At 47.0% G+C, this 18153-nt stretch overlaps 1 protein-coding gene across 6 annotated transcripts in view; it reads left to right on the top strand.

The window, feature by feature from the left end:
* Positions 1–17788, top strand: part of ACSF3 (acyl-CoA synthetase family member 3) — a 63969-nt gene extending 46181 nt beyond the window's left edge. For 5 of the 6 annotated variants that reach the window (XM_081868376.1, XM_081868375.1, XM_081868372.1 and 2 more), the window contains 3 exons: positions 12357–12491; positions 13221–13332; positions 17437–17788. In XM_081868376.1, coding sequence (XP_081724502.1) covers positions 12357–12491; positions 13221–13332; positions 17437–17554 — 365 coding nt within the window. In that variant the 3' untranslated portion in view covers positions 17555–17788. The remainder of the gene's footprint in view (positions 1–12356; positions 12492–13220; positions 13333–17436) is intronic. The other variant, XR_014158207.1, reaches the window with a different exon arrangement.
* Positions 17789–18153: the final 365 nt, after the last annotated feature.

Raw genomic sequence — 18153 nt, 5'->3', positions numbered from 1 at the left:
TCTCTATTTTTAAATAAAAGGGCTACTTGGACACCTTTTGCAGGAAATCCTCTGCACCACTGCCACTATGCCCAGCCGCTGCTACCTTGGTGGACTATTTAACAATCCTGCTCATTCACGAGAGACAACGGGAAGGTCACTGCATGGGCGTAGCGGGAAGAGAGTTATTGCTTGCTTTAGCTAGACGTGTAATTGATCCCGGAGCTGTTCTGCAAAGGGCAGGAGTGGAGCAAAGGGGTTTTAACTCCAGCATCTTGGTTATTGCAATTACTTTTTGCCAAGCTTCAGCCTCTCAAGCTGCTGAGTGGCATGGCAGACTCTCTTTTTTCCTTTTCACCATCTGCAGGGATGCCTATAAATACTTAAATGCTAATGTGAGAGAAAGTAGGAAAAGGGAAGGAAGGAAAGAAGGAAGGAAGGAAGGGAGTTTCCTATTTATGGTGACCTGTTTTTTTTTCTCTAGAAACTCTCCACAGCACCTTGACGGACGTTGACAGGGAGGAACGTTTTTATTTCCTCAGGGTCACGCAATGAAATCAGATGGCTGGAGCTTCAGGACTGCCCAAAATTATCTGCATCCCAGAGTACATTGCATAATTAACTTATGGAACTCACTGCCACAAAATGTGGTCTTGTCCACTGGCTTGGGTGGCTCTGAAGGGAATTAGACAAATTAATAGAGGATGGATCTCTTGGTGGCTGTTAGTCATCATAAGTGAGACATGCAACAAAATGTTGCAGTGCAAAGTACTCCTTTTCAGCATGCTAGCCAGCCAGCCATGTCTTCTTTCAGAATATTCCATTCCGTTCCACCTCATTGCTTGTTTTCAGTCTTCCTTTCCTTCAGTTCTAAAAGTCAAGCCAGCATTCCATGGCCCTGTGTATGTTCAGGCCTGGGCTGTTTTGCGTCTCCTACCCACCTCTCCTTAGAGACCTCCACCGCCCAAAAAAAATGTACTTCTGTAAATCTTTTTGTGCTTGTATCTTGACTGCATAAGGCTTCTTTCAGAGACTGAGTTCGCCATGTGGAACCATGTTTAGAGGCAGTATGCTGCTGGGGAGCAACAGCTAGTCTGAAGAGAGGGCTATGTGCCTCTGTGGATGGATATGGCTTAATGGGGGGGTGGAGAGATGGATTGTAAAATATTTTGCACTACAGCTAAGAGACAAATCACCATGTGGCATTCCTAGGAGGGTTGGGTAGTTGGCAGTTCAGTCAGCTCTCGCTTAAGAATAAAAATAATAATTTTACTATTTATACCCCACCCATCTGGCTGGTTTCCTCAACCACTCTTGGCGGTTCCCAGCAGAATAGTAAAAACACCGTAAACATTAAAAACTTCCCTAAACAGGGCTACCTTCAGATGTCTTCTAAAAGTCAGATAGTTGCTTATATGTAGGGAGGGTGCCACTACTGAGATAGTTGCTTATATGTAGGGAGGCTGCCACTACTAAGAAGGCCCTCTGCCTGGTTCCCTGTAACTTCAATTCTCACAGTGAGGGAACCCACAGAAGACCCTTGGAGGAGGCTGAACAATGGGGGTGCATTAAACACCCAGCTCAGATATAGCCCTTTGGAGGCCCATCCTTTTAGGATACCAGATTTGCACCTGATCTGATTTTAAAGCCTGCAGTCTACACACACCCCAGAGATTTCTGCACATTCCAGTGACTGATCTGTCCTTTCTGCCTGCAGGGAGAGGTGACAACAGGGCCAGTACGATCTGCACAACAGGGAATCAAGGCTCTGGCACATTATAAAAAACCACCTGTGCTTCAAGGCAGGCACTTCTTGCTTTGCCCACTTCCTTAATTACCAGCTTGACTTTTGTGTGCCCAAACCCAGGGAGCGCAGGGAGCTTGCCATGCAGGTCCCTCAACAGCACTATTAGTGGTTAGTAGCCAAATGGAGATGTAGGAGTGAGTGGCTTGGCATCCGTCAATGGAAGGCTACCTTTGCCGAGGCTCCTGCCTTCTAGGTACCTGAAGCAGGTGTGTGAGAGAGAGCTCCTCTGCAGCCTCTCCCAGAACTCTTGGCTTGCCTCCATCCTGCCTCTTGTTGAGGAAGAGCTTATTAGCAGAGTTCTCTGCAAAAAAAAAAAAAAGCCCTTGAGTGGGTTTCCTTTTCTGTCTTTCTGTTGTTCTTTTTTAAAGGTGTAAATGCCAGGGGAGGCTCTACCAGTGCCTCACATTCTTTCATCTCGGCAGGGCTTTGCCCTTTCTCGCAGCATGACTCCGACAGCAGGCTCTGTGCTGCTGTGCACAGAATACAAACAAACTCACGGAGTTCGGAGCATGACAAGAATTCCATTGCAGGCAGGCAGGATGCTGCGTGCTCCAGGGCCCTCCATTGCGAGAGCTTCTGAGATCCGCTTCCCTGGTTAACTCCTTCTCTCCTGGCCACGGAGTGATGACATCCAGGAAGGGCAGCAGAGCACAGCTTCTCCTCATGGAGAGTACGAGAAATGGAAGGAAAAACAGGGCACTCATAAATATATGCAGTTGGCATAGAAGAGGTGGACACTAGCCTTTGGGTTTAAAATACAGTCACAGCTTTTTTGATTAGATAGAGCTCATAAATGAAAAACTGTGACCAGGACATATGTCAAAGATGTCTCTTTTTTCTGTCCAAAAACATCTGAAAGGCTGCAGGTTCCCCATCTTTGGCCTTGAGATTTTTATTATAGAATCATAGAATCATAGAATAGAATCATAGAGTTGGAAGAGACCACAAGGGCCATCGAGTCCAACCCCCTGCCAAGCAGGAAACACCATCAGAGCACTCCTGACATATGGTTGTCTAGCCTCTGCTTAAAGACCTCCAAAGAAGGAGACTCCACCACACTCCTTGGCAGCAAATTCCACTGTCGAACAGCTCTTACTGTCAGGAAGTTCTTCCTAATGTTTAGGTGGAACCTTCTTTCTTGTAGTTTGGAACCATTGCTCCGTGTCTGCTTCTCTGGAGCAGCAGAAAACAACCTTTCTCCCTCCTCTATGTGACATCCTTTTATATATTTGAACATGGCTATCATATCACCCCTTAACCTCCTCTTCTCCAGGCTAAACATGCCCACGTTCCTCATAAGGCATCGTTTCCAGGCCTTTGACCATTTTGGTTGCCCTCCTCTGGACACGTTCCAGTTTGTCAGTGTCCTTCTTGAACTGTGGTGCCCAGAACTGGACACAGTACTCCAGGTGAGGTCTGACCAGAGCAGAATACAGTGGCACTATTACTTCCCTTGATCTAGACGCTATACTCCTATTGATGCAGCCCATAATTGCATTGGCTTTTTTAGCTGCAGCGTCACACTGTTGGCTCATGTCAAGTTTGTGGTCAACCAAGACTCCTAGATCCTTTTCACATGTACTGCTCTCAAGCCAGGTGTCACCCATCTTGTATTTGTGCCTCTCATTTTTTTTGCCCAAGTGCAATACTTTACATTTCTCCCTGTTAAAATTCATCTTGTTTGTTTTGGCCCAGTTCTCTAATCTGTCAAGGTCGTTTTGAAGTGTGATCCTGTCCTCTGGGGTGTTAGCCACCCCTCCCAGTTTGGTGTCATCTGCAAATTTGATCAGGATGCCCTTGAGTCCATCATCCAAGTTGTTGATAAAGATGTTGAATAAGACCGGGCCCAAGACAGAACCCTGTGGCACCCCACTAGTTACTCTTCTCCAGGATGAAGAGGAACCATTGATGAGCATCCTTTGGGTTCAGTCAGTCAGCCAGTTACAAATCCACTGAGTAGTAGCATAGTCAAGTCCTCATTTTACCAGCTTCTTTACAAGAATATCATGGGGCACCTTGTCAAATGCCTTGCTGAAATCAAGGTAGGCTACATCCACTGCGTTCCCTTCATCTACCTGGGTTGTAATTCTGTCAAAAAACGAGATCAGGTTAGTCTGACATGACTTATTTTTCAGAAATCCATGCTGACTATTGGTGATCACAGCATTCCTTTCTAGGTGCACACACTGTTTGCTTAATGATCTGCTCCAGAATCTTCCCTGGTATTGATGTCAGACTGACTGGGTGGTAATTATTTGGGTCCTCTCTTTTCCCCTTTTTGAAAATAGGAACAACATTTGCCCTCCTCCAGTCTGCCGGGACTTCGCCTGTTCTCCAGGAATTCTCAAAGATGACTGCCAGTGGTTCTGAGATCACATCTGCCAGTTCTTTTAATACTCTTGGATGCAGTTCATCTGGCCCTGAAGACTTGAATACATCTAAACTAGCCAAGTATTCTTGTACTATCTCCTTAGTTATTCTGGGCTGTGTTTCCTCTGCTGAATCATTTGCTCCAAATTCTTCAGGTCGGGCTTTGTTTTCTTTATCGGAGAAGACTGAGGCAAAGAAGGCATTGAGGAGTTCAGCCCTTTCTGTGTCCCCTGTTTGCATTTCACCATCTTCTCCTCTGAGTGACCCCATAATTTATAAAAATAAATTATGTTTATTTTTTTAAAATAAATACATAATAAACCTACAGGCCTTACTGTCTCACCTGCCAACTGTGATTGGTATTCAGTATCTCATAGCCTATAGAAAGGTGACATGCACCCTCCACACCCACACTGCAAGGAAAGGAAAAATATATTCCCACTCCTAGCTGATAATCCTACCTGGTTCCTCTAGCCTAAAACCTGGGGGAAGCTGTTGTTACTGTGATTGGCTGTGTCTTCTGTGCAGCCTGCTGGCTACAAATGAGTCTCAGCAGGGTGAAACCTAGATACTAGGAGAAGATGGACAACTACAATGGAGAATCAAGTTCTTTATAAGTATTAATAGATAATAAGCAGATGGCGAGGTTTTGAGGAAGGTTTGGTCTGTCCTTTTGTGCTGTCTCCTTTCCCCACAGAAGCCTTTGATGCTTTATTAATCGTTGCAGCAGTAGGAATCCAGAAGACACCAAGAGTCTATAGGAAGAGATGCAGAGGGAATCTCTAGCAGCCACCTCAAGCCAAACTTTCCTTACAGTGTGTTTTGTTTCAGGCAGCAGTGCCTGCTGCTCAGGTGGGATGCAGCTAGGAGACAAATCCACCCACAGTCTGGTGATCAGAGTCTGGTCAGGCCAGGGTCAAAATCCAGCAAGGCTGATTAGCAGACAGGAGTCAGATTCTTACATATGTGTTCAGACAAACTGGAAAGTCAGGTTTAAGACAGGGTTTCCCACCACACCCCCCAACAATGGACCACTTGAAAATTGCTGAGGATCTGTGTGGATTTTCATGCCTATTGTAGTCATTATATTGCTAGATGCTGTGCAGTTTTTATTTGTTGTGTATACAGACTACCCTCGTGGACACCTTGGCAGACCACAGCTGGGAACCCCTTTGTCTAAGATATGCAGAGCAGGGAGACAGTCAGCACCATGGAGAGTTCCAAGTGGAGTTTGGACTAGAAGCTAGTCAAGCTATACTGTATTTGAATGTTGCTCCAGCAACTAGTCTCCTCTGACTGAGCCTTGAGTAGGGTTTTGGCTTCTTTCAGGGTGTTGGCTCTATTGCCACAATGAATGAGGCTTTCACCTTTAAAGGGACCTTGTTTGCTCAGGGAGTCTTTGACTGTGGTGTGGTGGTGAATTTGGAGCAGGAATCTGAGGACAGAATGCAGGCCAAAATGGGGCTGGCCTCATGGTCCTTCCTGGTGACAAGAGTTCAGAGGAGAATAGGGGTATCTGGAATTATTTGGAAAGTCAAATCCTCTCCTGAGAGTTTCCCTTTTTCTCCTCAAGGAGGAAGGAATCAGAGCCCCAGTTAGTAACAATGGCTGTTTTCTCAGAGTGGTGTTCCTGAAAATGAGCTGCATTCCTTGGGGCATGTAGGAATCTTTCTGCCTCCATACAGTAATCTCAGAGTTAATTTTATTAAAGAAGGACTAGGATATTGGTTGCGAAGAAGAAGAAGAAGAAGAAGAAGAAGAAGAAGAAGAAGAAGAAGAAGTTCAAATTCTTAAGAAACTGGATTCTGCATCTCTTGTTTTTCCTGCACTCCCAGTTCAGTTACATCCCTCTCCCTGAAGACTTGCTTGCCTAGCTAAGCCTTTCCTGAATTTTTTTTTATCTCCTTCCCTGCCAACTCACTTCTCTCTTCCCTGCCACGTCCAGCAATATAGGTTGCAAGCCCTCCAAGCAGATACCATACTGGTTCTTTGTCTTCTACAGCAAACATTTGGCCCTGCATAAATGAAATATAAACTGTGTCATCCACCCAGAGCCAGGAATTATGATGGGGATCCATAGTTAGACATATTAGGGGTAGAGGTGAACTGTGAACAGGAGTGGGAGTAAGTTATTTAATCTTAAAGGAAATGTACATTAAGCAATTAGAAGGAAGATTTGAACCACCAGGGGAGTGAAAATCTGCCCCAGAGATAGTCAGGGGACAGCAAAGAAGTCTGATTAGTATTAAAATGGATCTTGGTGAATTTATGAGTGGTGTATAATTTCTTAGTCTGAGGCATTGTGTCACCTGCAGAGGTCTGGAGCTTTGCAAATTGATGAGTGATATAATTTCTTATTCTGAGGCATAGTCGTCACCTGCAGAGATCTGTCAGTTTTTCTCTTCCCTCTTCCTCTTCACTTATTTTGGATTTTAACTCAGGACTTGGATGCACACGAACAGGAGATGCAACATCACATGGTCCCCTGCTTTTGACACAGTGAACATTGGTTTCATTTTTGGCTTGCTGGCTCTTATTTCGAGTTATAGTTCAACTGGGGTACTGGAGGAGGGCAAAAGAGGACATAGGCAAAAACGTCTCATGGATACTCAAGAGGGTTGTGGATCAGAAGCAGCTGGTGGAAGACATATTCACAAAGCACATAGTAAAATATGGAACACGCTCCCGTGAGATATAGTGTTGCATCTCGCATCCTGCTTACAGGCTTCTCGTGGGCATCTGGGTGGCCACTTGGAGAACAGAGTAATGGAGTCTTTGGCTGACCCAGCAGGTCCCTACATATTTACTTATGGCTGTTCACATTTTCCACTGATAAAGAAGATGTTGTTTTCTGAACCCTAAGGAGATTAAATGCAAGGAAGAACCTCCCTGCTATAGGAACAATTTCATTTCAAATTATTGTTACAGAATCTGCCAGGCTTTTATTTGATGGAGAAGTTGACCAGACATCTGTTGGACTGGGAGAGGGAAAGTTCACTGGATTCTCCCTCCCTCCCCAATTCTTTTCCATATTCTCTCTTAGCACAAGGCGACAGCCTCTTGACAGGTCAGGGGGGTGTCCGGTGTGCCCCACAATTTAATTAACATGGCACTAGAGAAAACCAGGCTGATGCAATCATTCACGAGTGCCTGGGAGACTCGGCCCCTGATGGATGCTGCACTTTCTCCTGCATCTGCGTGGCCCACGTACCATTGAGGGGAGCTTCATCTTGTCCAGGCTGCTTGCGTGCTCTCGGTGCCCTCCCTTTCCCCCAGTGTGCTATAAATACATTCCCTCAGTCCATCCCAGCACACTGTATCAATCTTGTTTAATAGACTGGAAAGCTTAATGCGCGGTGGCGGGTCGCGGGGAGCATCGGGGTGATGGATTGTGCCTTCCCGGAGTCGAGCACCGTTGATGTATAATGAAATATTTATGATTTATTCCGGCTAATAAACTGGAATGAAGTGTGTGATATATGTGAGCAGATGGGGAACTATTGATGCAGCTTTCATTTGGGGAGTGTGGGGAGGTTTATGTCCGTAACACACACGTACACACATCACAGACCCTTGCATGCCATAAACTCTGCACCTCGCATGGCTGTTGTGGGGACAACCGATTCCCATCCTGTCATTAATCTCTTACTCCTTCCCTCTAATTGTTTGTCATTCTGCATCCCCTCCCGCACCTGTTCTCCACAAGCCTCCTTTTGTACAGAATGCCTTTTATCCAAGGGCTTTGCTGCTCTCTCTGTGTTATGTGTGAGCCCTGAGACTTTGCCCCTGCACTGGAATTTTCAGAGTGTGGCACTAACACCTCCTGGGGCAGTTTTCAGCCGTGGCTGTTGTCAAGTCCAGCAGGAGGCTGGCATAACCCCTGGCGAAGGATCCCTTTTGGAGCACTGTCCTGCTGTCCATGGTTTGCTCTTCACTGGAGGCTGATCCATTTGGATGAATGGTCACTGCCCCTTTGACTTCAACCTGCCCCACCTTCTTACTTTCTTCCAACCAGTCCAGGGGATGGCAGTGCCCATCAACTTCCTCCTCCTTGGTCTCAGTATTGCCGTTTTTTAGAATTCCACAAGGAGGAGGAGAAAACTAGAATTAATTGTTGCAGCCTCTTTGGTTCCTCTGACTGTTGGTTTCCCTGTCTTCTGCCCTACCAGTCCCAGTGGGCACTAGCCACCATTGCCCCCAGGCAGATGCTTGAGGTGGCAAAGACAAAAGGAACAACCCTTTCTCCTCCCCCACCTCCACCCGCCAACAGAACCAGAATGTTTCTCCAGTTCAAAGCATCTTGCACACCGCTGGATGCCCTTCACTTGGTGCCATGAAAGACTTGAGGAGTCTGTTCTCCACCCATCACATCCTCCACGAGCTGCCCCTCCAGCTGTTCCCCTCTCAGACTAATTAGTTGCATTTGCGGGATAATTTCAATATCTCTCTGATGAAAGCCACCAGAGGAGCACAGAGATCTGCTTCTGCTTCTGACTGCTTCAGAGGAGACCTTCCCCAAAGGGGGTGGGGGTGGGAAGGGAGATATCTCTGTGCTGAAACGCCCAGCTTTATCCTGTCAACATGCTAGTTCAGAGAGCAAGGGAGCTCTCCAAGTAGCAGGCCTCTGCAAAGGAATCCAGCAGGGAAGATGCCTCATTCTGTCTGTACCTGCTCAAAGTGAATGATCTCTGTGCTACTGAAAGAGTCTGGCAGCTGGGAATTCCCTGGGAGAGTCTGTCAAGCAAAGGAAGACGTTCTCAGAAGTCAAAGAGGGACCTGGAATTCTCGCTTCCAGGGAAGCTCCTACCGCCCAACACTTTGGAGCCTAGAGTGGAAGGTGCAAAAAAACAGAGGGGAGCCCTTTTCAAAGCAGTTGCTGTTTCTAAAGGAAGGAAGTTGCAACAGCAGATCACATCTGCTTTCAATGATATCACAGGCCTGCACTGGAATCTTTGTGACTTCTCCTGTTGCACAGCTTGTTGCAGCTTGGTACATCTAGGAATATATTTGACGGAATATAGCAGGTGTATGTGGAGTGCACCTAGTCAAGGAACTAGGTAAAAAAGAGGGGATTCATTAGGCACTATTGAGCCTTTTACTATGATCATGTAGAAGCCATCAGCCCTTTCCCTCTCTTGTTTTGATTTTAAAAAAGCAACCCACAAATTTTCAGGTGTAAAAAGTTCAAAGAGCCATGTCACCAGTGTAATGACAAGAGGCCTGTGAAATGTAGCATCACTGGGGGAGAATGAAGAGGTGCAGGGGTGCATCTGCACAGCTATGCTCAGTCCAGTAATAAGATCAAAGCAATTAACTGAACGCTGCAGTTCAATAGGAGGATTGAACTAAATATCCCCCAGTACCTTCACTACACAACCTCACTGTTGAAGCTTCTGTTCTGGGAGGCCTTCATAAAAATAGAGATCACTACAAGTGCTTAGATGCTATTTCTGTTGTAATTGTCTAGGGCCTTGCATAGAAAGATGTTGGAAAGTACTCTAGCCCACCTCCCCAACCCTTCCTTGGAAGAAGATTTCGCTTGCCATCTCTACACCTCTCCTTCACAAAGCTACACTACTTGACACCTCTGCATCTTCATATGCAAATTCCATCTCAGGCACTCTTAATAAAACCTGCAAGAATTTTAAAACAGCCACTCTGGAAACACTGCTGCATCCACAGCTTCCTTCCCCTTAAGATAATGAGAGGGAGATGAACACAATCCAACCCCTTTTTGTCCTGCACATCAATTACATGGCAGGTCCTTTCCTCCAACCAGGGTGAAGGAGGCCAGCAGTGAGCGCTCTGAGTGAGCTGCTACAGGAGCACCAGCAGGGAGAAATGCAACTATGTGCTCTGGGAGCTTTTCCTGATAGCCGGTTTAGTTCCAGAGGAAGCAATGGAAGGCAGGGAAGGAATTTTGCCTGAGTCTCTGGAATGCCCCTGCCAGTCAAATACAGTATTTTTCGCTCTATAGGACGCACCGGACAATAAGACGCACCTAGTTTGGGAGGGAGGAAACAAGAAGAAAAAAATTCTGAACCCCAGAAGCCAGAACAGCAAGAGGGATCTGGCTTCTGGGATAGCCTCTTGCTGTTCTGGCTTCGGGGACTGCCTGTGAAGCCTCCGCAGGGCAGCGGGGTGAAGGCACCCCGCTGCCCTGCGGAGGCTTTGCGCAGCCATCCCCAAGCTAGAACAGCGAGACGGAGCGCTGCACAGTGCTCCATCTCCCTGTTCTGGCTTTGGGCTTAGCCGCGCAACCTGCATTTGCTCCATAAGACGCACACACATTTTCCCTTACTTTTTAGAAGGGAAAAAGTGCGTCCTATAGAGCGAAAAATATGGTAATACTGAGTGAAATGAACCAGTGATGTAACTCAGTATAAGGCAATTTAGAGTTTTAGACCACATCTACACCATACATTTGAAGCATTATAATACAGTAGTACCTTAGGTTACATATGCTTCAGGTTACAGACGCTTCAGTTTACAGACACCACTAACCAGAAATAGTACCTCAGGTTAAGAACTTTGCTTCAGGATGAGAACAGAAATCGTGTTCCGGCGGCAGTGGGAGGCCCCATTAGCTAAAGTGGTGCTTCAGGTTAATAACAGTTTCAGTTAAGAACGGACCTCCGGAATGAATTAAGTACTTAACCCGAGATACCACTGTACTACCTTAAACAGCTATGGCTTCCCCCAAAGAGTTCTGGGAGCTGTGGTTTGTTGAGGGTGCAGAGAATTGTAAGGAGACCCCTGTTCCCCTCCAAGGGCTACAGTTCCCAGAGTTCTCTATGAAGAGAGATTGATTGTTAAACCACTCTGGGAATTGTAGCTGGGGAAGGGGTGGCAGGGGCCCCCTAACAGCACCCGTAACAAAGCACACCTCCTGGAATTCTTGGGGGGATACCATGACTGTTTGAAATGGTGACATGATGCTTGAACTGATGCAGATTTGGCCCTAGTGAGTTCATTCCATTTCTCTCTGCTATCTCATACCTCAAATGCCAGCAAGCTGTAGCAAGTTGTGGGCTGAGGCAAGATGACCATTATGACCAGTCCGCAGAGGGCAGACCCTCCCTATCTATGTTGGGCTGATGTTTCAGAGAACAGCCTTGTGTTCAGCTGACATTTCAGAATGGCAGCGGGTGGCACAGGCAAGAGAGGGGCTTGTGCTTCTCTTGCTTAGGAGGCTGCAGCTTCCCAGAGCCCTGGGGGATGTGAGGGAGGGTAAGTGAGAGAGAGGGCAGAAGGATCTGGGAGACAAGCCACAAAAGGAAACCTGGTCATGGCCACCTCATGGTGGAAAGGACAACGGTAAGCCTTTGGTCAGGCTCATCTAATCTAACCAAACCAATCCTTTCTAGATGAGACCCCTAAAATCCATCTAGTCCAGCATCCTCTTTGCCACAGCAGCCAACCATATTCTTCCAGGAAGCCCAACAGGCAAGCCATGAAAGAGCTCAGTGGCGTATTGGTTGTGAACATGGAGGTCCTATGTCACACTGGTCCTAAATCTGCTGCACTGGCTGCTATTGAGCTACCAACCCCAATTCAAGGTGCTAGTTCTAGTGTGTAAAGTCCTGTGGCTTGAGACCCAAGTACCTAAAGAGCACATTTCCCCAATGCGACCATCTCAGGCCCTAGAGTTGGCAGGTGATGTCTTCCTTGGTGATGGTGCTGCCATCCAGTTGGTATGGATCAGCAGCCGCTATAAAAAAGAGTTTCCAAATTAGAGCAGCCAGTTGTCCACAAACTGCTAGGTATGGCTCATAATCTGTCATAAAATAAAAGAATGAAAACAAACTGAACCAATAAGTTAGCAATGTTTACCATAGCCAAATATGTTTCACTCAAGGTCTCCCTCATTGGTCAGAACAAATAACTATAGTCCAGCAAATAATAAGTCAAATATTGTATGTGCATTGTCATAGACATGCATTGTTTTTAATTGGTATTAAAATGCTTTTCATATATTACAGGCACAACATCCATTCGTTCTTATTTTTATCCCTCCTTTTTTCATCCTATTAGCTGCCTCCCTCACTAGCCATTGCCTCTTGTCTTTGCCTTCTTTGCCATCGCTGCCACACCTCTTCCTCTTTCATTATTAGTGGCTTCCATGTGTCGATCTCCACCCGGCTGTTCCGCCCCTAGAAATGTCACCTACCTCGTCTTACCAGCTCCTTTCTTTTTCCAGGTGACACCGCTGTGTATAAGGAGGGCACCTACTGGATCAGAGGACGGACCTCAGTTGACATCATCAAAAGCGGCGGCTACAAAATCAGTGCCCTGGAAGTCGAGCGCCACCTGCTGGCCCACCCCAGCATTGCTGGTAAAGCCTAGCCCCGCCCTGCAGCTATTTATTGATTTGCTAACATAGTTCAGTTCATGTACTTAGTGCTTTACAAAGTGCAGCAAGGTCTGACAGGTCCCCCAATGGCATTCCACATTCCAGGTAAACCCACCCACCCTCCTTCACTTGCACACACACACTCAATCTCTCTCTCTCTCTCCCACCATCTCAAACGAAACTGCCCTGTATACTGAGAAAGACAGTTTGGAGGATTGTAAACAGTATCTGGCAGTGGCTCTCTGAGGTTTTAGGTGGTCCTTCCCAGCCCTACCTGAAGACATCAGGACCTGAACCTGAGACATATTCTCCCATAAATGGCACTCAGGGCAGCTAACGAGCTGTAGTTAAGGCAAAATATAAAACAATTGCAGAGCGTTTAAAGAACGAGAGAGAAAATAGTACAGCTATTGCAAATGAGTAATTTTAATATGTTTTAAAGTAGGATTGTAAATCTTCCTTGATTTTTTACTATCAAGTGGTATATAAATTTTATGAAATAAATAATAGCATAATGAATGAATAAATTAAATAAGTCATCTCAAGTTAAAACAGTTTTAGCAGCCTGCCCACCAAACTGAAACAGGCACCAAGTTTAACACAGAGACCAAATAATAAGCTTGGACAAAGGCAGAGCCAGGTGAATTTCTTGTAGGAGGGAGTTCCTCCCACCTTCCCTGTGTGACTCTTTCACATTTTCCCCCTCTCCAGATGTGGCTGTGATTGGTGCCCCAGACATGACGTGGGGTCAGAAGATCAGTGCTGTGGTCAGGCTGCATGAGGGCCAGGCACTGTCTCTCACAGACCTGAAGGAATGGGCAAGGTAACATGGCAGCACCCACTGGGTATGGGGTGTCATGGGAAGGTATAGGGCAGGCCATTGTCTATTCCAGTTGAATACTTACTTGGGAGAAAGGCGGGGTATAAATATATTAAACCAGTAGGTACAAACTAAGGTTATTTACAAGCTGGTTTCCAAACTTCCCAACATTTATGATATTTTTCCTACGGTAAGAATGAAAATATATTCAGCAGGTAAATGAAAAAGTAAATATCCTGGTAGAATGCCATTCATTTCTCTACTTTACTCCAATGTGAATTTCCTACTTCAGCCTTCTCCAACCTGGTGACCGCTGGATATCTTGTACTATAATTCCCATCAGCTCCAGCCAGCAAGACCATGACTCTGCTGGCTGAAGCTAATAGGAGTTGTAGTCCAGAACATCAGACTTTCATCTGGTTGTAGAAGTCTGTGTTTCGATTATCTAGCCAAGAGGGGACAGTTGTCCTCTGTTGCAGTTTAATGCCATCACTGACCAGAGGGTGGCACTGCAGCTATCAGTGTTTAGTAGAGGGGGGTCAGGTGACACCAGGAGCCAATAGGGGTCCACTTGGTTCTATAAAGCTGCTGGTTGCATCCTAGCTATTTAGTCTGTATATGTTATTCAAGTATAGACTGGGCTGCTGTTGGACTATCTATTGCTACTTCCCTCTAGGCCAATGGGTCTGGAACAACACAGTTAATTCCTTCTGACTCATGAGGCTACAAACATGGCTCTAGATTTTTTGTGTGCAATGGTATTCCTATGCGCTTTCTTCACCTCCCCTGCTACCAAGCTGGGCCTATATTAGAGAGCCAGTCTCCAAGGTGTGCTGAAATGATAGAAGCAGAATACATACACACACCATTTTTCATCAGTTCAACTAATACAAATTGAATAAGGGTTCCCTTGTCCCAGGTGGCTAGTCCACCCCCCACTCCCAAAAACATATTGGATGCTTTTTTAGAGGGTATGTGAAACTGGTGCTGTTCACAAACCACAGGCATTCTTGTTTCATCCAGGGCTGCACAGCTGCCCAATTAAACAGTCCCCAGGATTTGCAAAAATCACAGTGGGAGGTTTGCAATTTAGCAAATGTGAGGAATACTCTTGCTAGCCTCTGTTGCTCTGAATAAACAGCAAAGAAAACTCACAAAGAAATCCAGAGGTGTGGAGGCCTTGAGCCCTGGCCTCTCACTCCCCTGCCTGCATGCCAGCTTCCTCGCATAACACTTGAGAGGCTAGCTGGGCACTTGCACAGCACCCATACATTTTTTTTTTACATAACAAAATAGAAAGACCCCTAAAGGGTCATTCTAAAAGCCCATCTAGTTTAGCCTTCTGCTTCCCTAGGGAAGGACCGTAGCTCAGTGGCAGAGCATGTGCTTTGTATGCAGAAGGACCTCTTCTCTCTGAAACGCTAGAGACCCACCGACAGTCAGTGTAGACAGTGCTGAGCCAGATGAACAATGTAAATGAGGTTCCTACATTCCCATAGTTACGCTGCAACCAACCTGGGGTGCTCACTACACCATGCCCACGTTAGCATTCTCCTAGGAACTGGTATATGTGGCATCTGAAAGTGTGGCCCTGGAAACTGGTTGAGCTGATTATGAGCCCAGCAGTGTTGGTTATTGGTCATTTCCTGCTTCTTGTGCTATGGAGGTGGGTTCCCCATCACCACCAAACACATGTGCTCACGTCCAGCCCCACTTCCTCCTCCCAGGCAAAGATTATCCATGTATAAAGGCCCAGCTCCTCAATAGAAAGAACAGCCCAGTGATGGCCAGAAGAGGGAATGGTATACCAGTGTTACAAAAGCTTCTTTGGCAGGCTGCGCAGGGAGAATAAGGTGTGTTGCATAAAGGCTGTAAGAGGGCGCGAAAGCTGAAAACCAGCCGCGTCAAGCGCAGAGGGCCCAGCATAGCTGTTATCAAGCCTTTAACTTCCTTCACTCCCATCACTTCTCAAGTCAGAGCTGTTAGGGCGGTGGCAGCAGGGGAACAAGTGCTATCTCCTTGCACATCTCCCCTCTTTGCCCTTGTGCCTCAGTTTCCTGCATGTCTCCTCACAGCCAAGATTGCAGGGCAGGTCTCTCCAGAGCAGCAACGTCTGAGCACCTCAGGAAGAGTCCTTGGCCCGCTCTCGCTCTCTCCGCACGCCGCCTCCCGGGTCTCACACCCCTGCCGGCTTCTTCCACTGCCGCTCGTCCTGTCTCTCCTCTTTATCTTCCACGCCACTTGCCTCCCTTCGTCCCCCCGCCCCCCGCCACATTCTCTGGCAGGAGACACATGTCCCTCTTCAGAGTGATTCATTTTGTGGCTTTCGCTTCCAATCTGCTCCCGGTGACAAGCCGGTCCTGAGTTTGAGGCCTCCTCCACATGGCAGAAAGGCATTGATAGTTTGAAAGCAGCAGAGGCACTGAGGGAGGAGAAGAGCCCTGACATGCTGAGCGGGCTTGGCATGTCACTCCAGACTCTGTGCCCACGAGGTACCCGTCAGAGCAGGGCATGCCCTGCAGCCAGTGGTCTAGTGAGGGAAAGCATCCCACATGCATATGATCACACACACTTTGCAGTGGGCAAGGTGACTTTCTTTCATGCTCAGACAGTCCCCTGGTGGGGCTTTAATAAGAAGCTGAACTTGTTTGGCATCCTCCCCATCATGCATGCCTGTGATCAAGAGGAAAGGGGGGGAGGGGGTTGCACATGGGAGGGGGGCTTGTGTGGAGGGCCGGGAGTTTGCAAGGCTCCTTAGCACTTATGTTGACAATTTGTCATTTGCTCTTCCTGCCATATCTAATTGCAAGGATTGATGAGAACCCATTAAAAGTGATCCATTCTGCTTCTTGGAGGTGCTTTGTCTGGGCACTTTCTCTTTCTCTCTCTCTCTCTCTCTCTCTCTCACACACACACACACACACACACACACACACACTGTGGTATGTTGTTACTCAGCCTTAAGCATCCATGTGCATGGCTGGGTGACCCAGAGCAATATGTGGGTACAGAATGCCCTCCAAGCAGCTGCTCCTCCTGTGCCACCCTTGCTCTAAACCCCCTGGTTGAAGGACAGCGTTCCATCAGAATAGGCACAACCGATTGCATAGGAGCCTAACATGGGCTGTGCTGGATGAGGCCAAATTGCCTTCTAGTCCAGCATTCTGCTTCCTACAGTGGTCAGCTAGATGTCCTCCTCTGGAAGCTCACAAGCATGAGAGAAACAGCAGCCCTTGATCTTCCACAACAGTGGTACACTGCCTCTAAACATGGAAATTCTTATTTGCCATGATGGCTGACAGCTGCTGAAAGACTTCCTCCTCCTCCTCCTTGACCTTCTCTCATCCCCTTTTGAAGCTATAAAAGGTCTTGCAGCACCTTGAAGGCTCACACGTTTCTTATAGGAGACTCTTTCCTTTGCCCATCTATGCCAGTGGCCATTAGGACAGAAGTGGAATTTGCACTGTGCAAAGAAGTGCATTCTTTTCATCTGCCCCACTTCTTGCTTTGATTCCAGATTGAATACTTCTGTCCTTGCTTCTTCTGGTCAGGGGGCCATAGGCCTTATGACACAGTGAACTGTATGCTAGTATATACGGAGTATTTGTAGGGAGGGAAAGTAGAAACATGAGCACTTCACCTGGCCCAAGTTGAACAGGGCAGTGTCTCCCTGCTCTAATGACTGGAAGCCTTCACTGGATTATTTCCAGGCTCAAATGTTTGCATAGTTTACATCTGTTGACTCTTATACCGAGGGGTGCACAGTCCTTTCCGTGAGAGTATTTTGGAGAAGGGATGTAGCTCAGTGGGAAAGGTACTGCTTTGCATGCAGGAGGTCCCATGCTCAATCCTCAGCATCTCCAGGTATACCGCACTGGGAGAGACTCACCACTGAAATACTGGGTAACCATTGCCAGTAAATAACACTGAGCTAGATGTATCAAGGGTCTGATTTGTTATTAGGCAGCTTCCAGTATCCCTGTCCAGCTCTGTATCACAAGGGAAGCCATGATTCAGTGCTTGGACAGGAGTAGAGAGGAGATGGACATTTGCAGCAGCAGCAGCAGAAGCAGTCTCTTAACCAGAACATGTGCTTGTGTGTCCCAGAGAGTTCATGGCACCTTACACCATCCCCTCTGAACTGCTGGTGGTGGAGGAGATCCCGCGAAACCAAATGGGCAAAGTGGACAAGAAGCAGCTTCTCAAGCATTTCTACTCTGCCTAGCGATGGGAGTCACGCAGGACGGGGAGGCTTCGTGACAACACCCTGGCATGGAAATGTGGGGCAGTGTGGTGAGGTTTTTCCCAAAGTGTGACTGAGTGCTCTGTTTTCCAACTCCCCGGTGCCACCCTTGCATTTTGACAAGTCCTTATCTCATGATGAGTAAGGTTGGACAGGATCTGCGATTTATTTTCTTAACTTGTGAATCAACGTCTCATAAAATCTGGCTTTCTTCTTGCTCAGTCTGTTTTTGGTTTTTTTGTTTTTGGCTGGCAATATGTTCTTCCTGCAGCGAGTTCAGGGTTTGGCAGTGGTGTAATTTCGAGCCCCATGTCAATCAGGATTGCTGGCTTTACCTTCCAGGGCCTGGGGGAACTCAAGGCGTTTTGAACAGAAGCTCTGGGCCCCACCCAAGAGCACACACCCCTACCCAGGGAAGCCTCCTAGTTTCATCAGTTGAACAATTACATCTACAAGCAAACCGATTGTCTATTCTGCAAACATGGACTTGCTTAGACTCTAAAAAACAAACCAGTGGCTCCTGTCATCATCCACTCCCATCTGTAGGTGTTCTTTGTATACTTTTGGGTTCCTAAAGAGGG

Source organism: Podarcis erhardii (assembly GCF_964252035.2).
Source record: "Podarcis erhardii genome assembly, chromosome: 7".
Taxonomy (NCBI): domain Eukaryota; kingdom Metazoa; phylum Chordata; class Lepidosauria; order Squamata; family Lacertidae; genus Podarcis; species Podarcis erhardii.
Note: the sequence above shows the minus strand (reverse complement) of the source record. Positions and strands in the feature narration are given on the sequence as shown.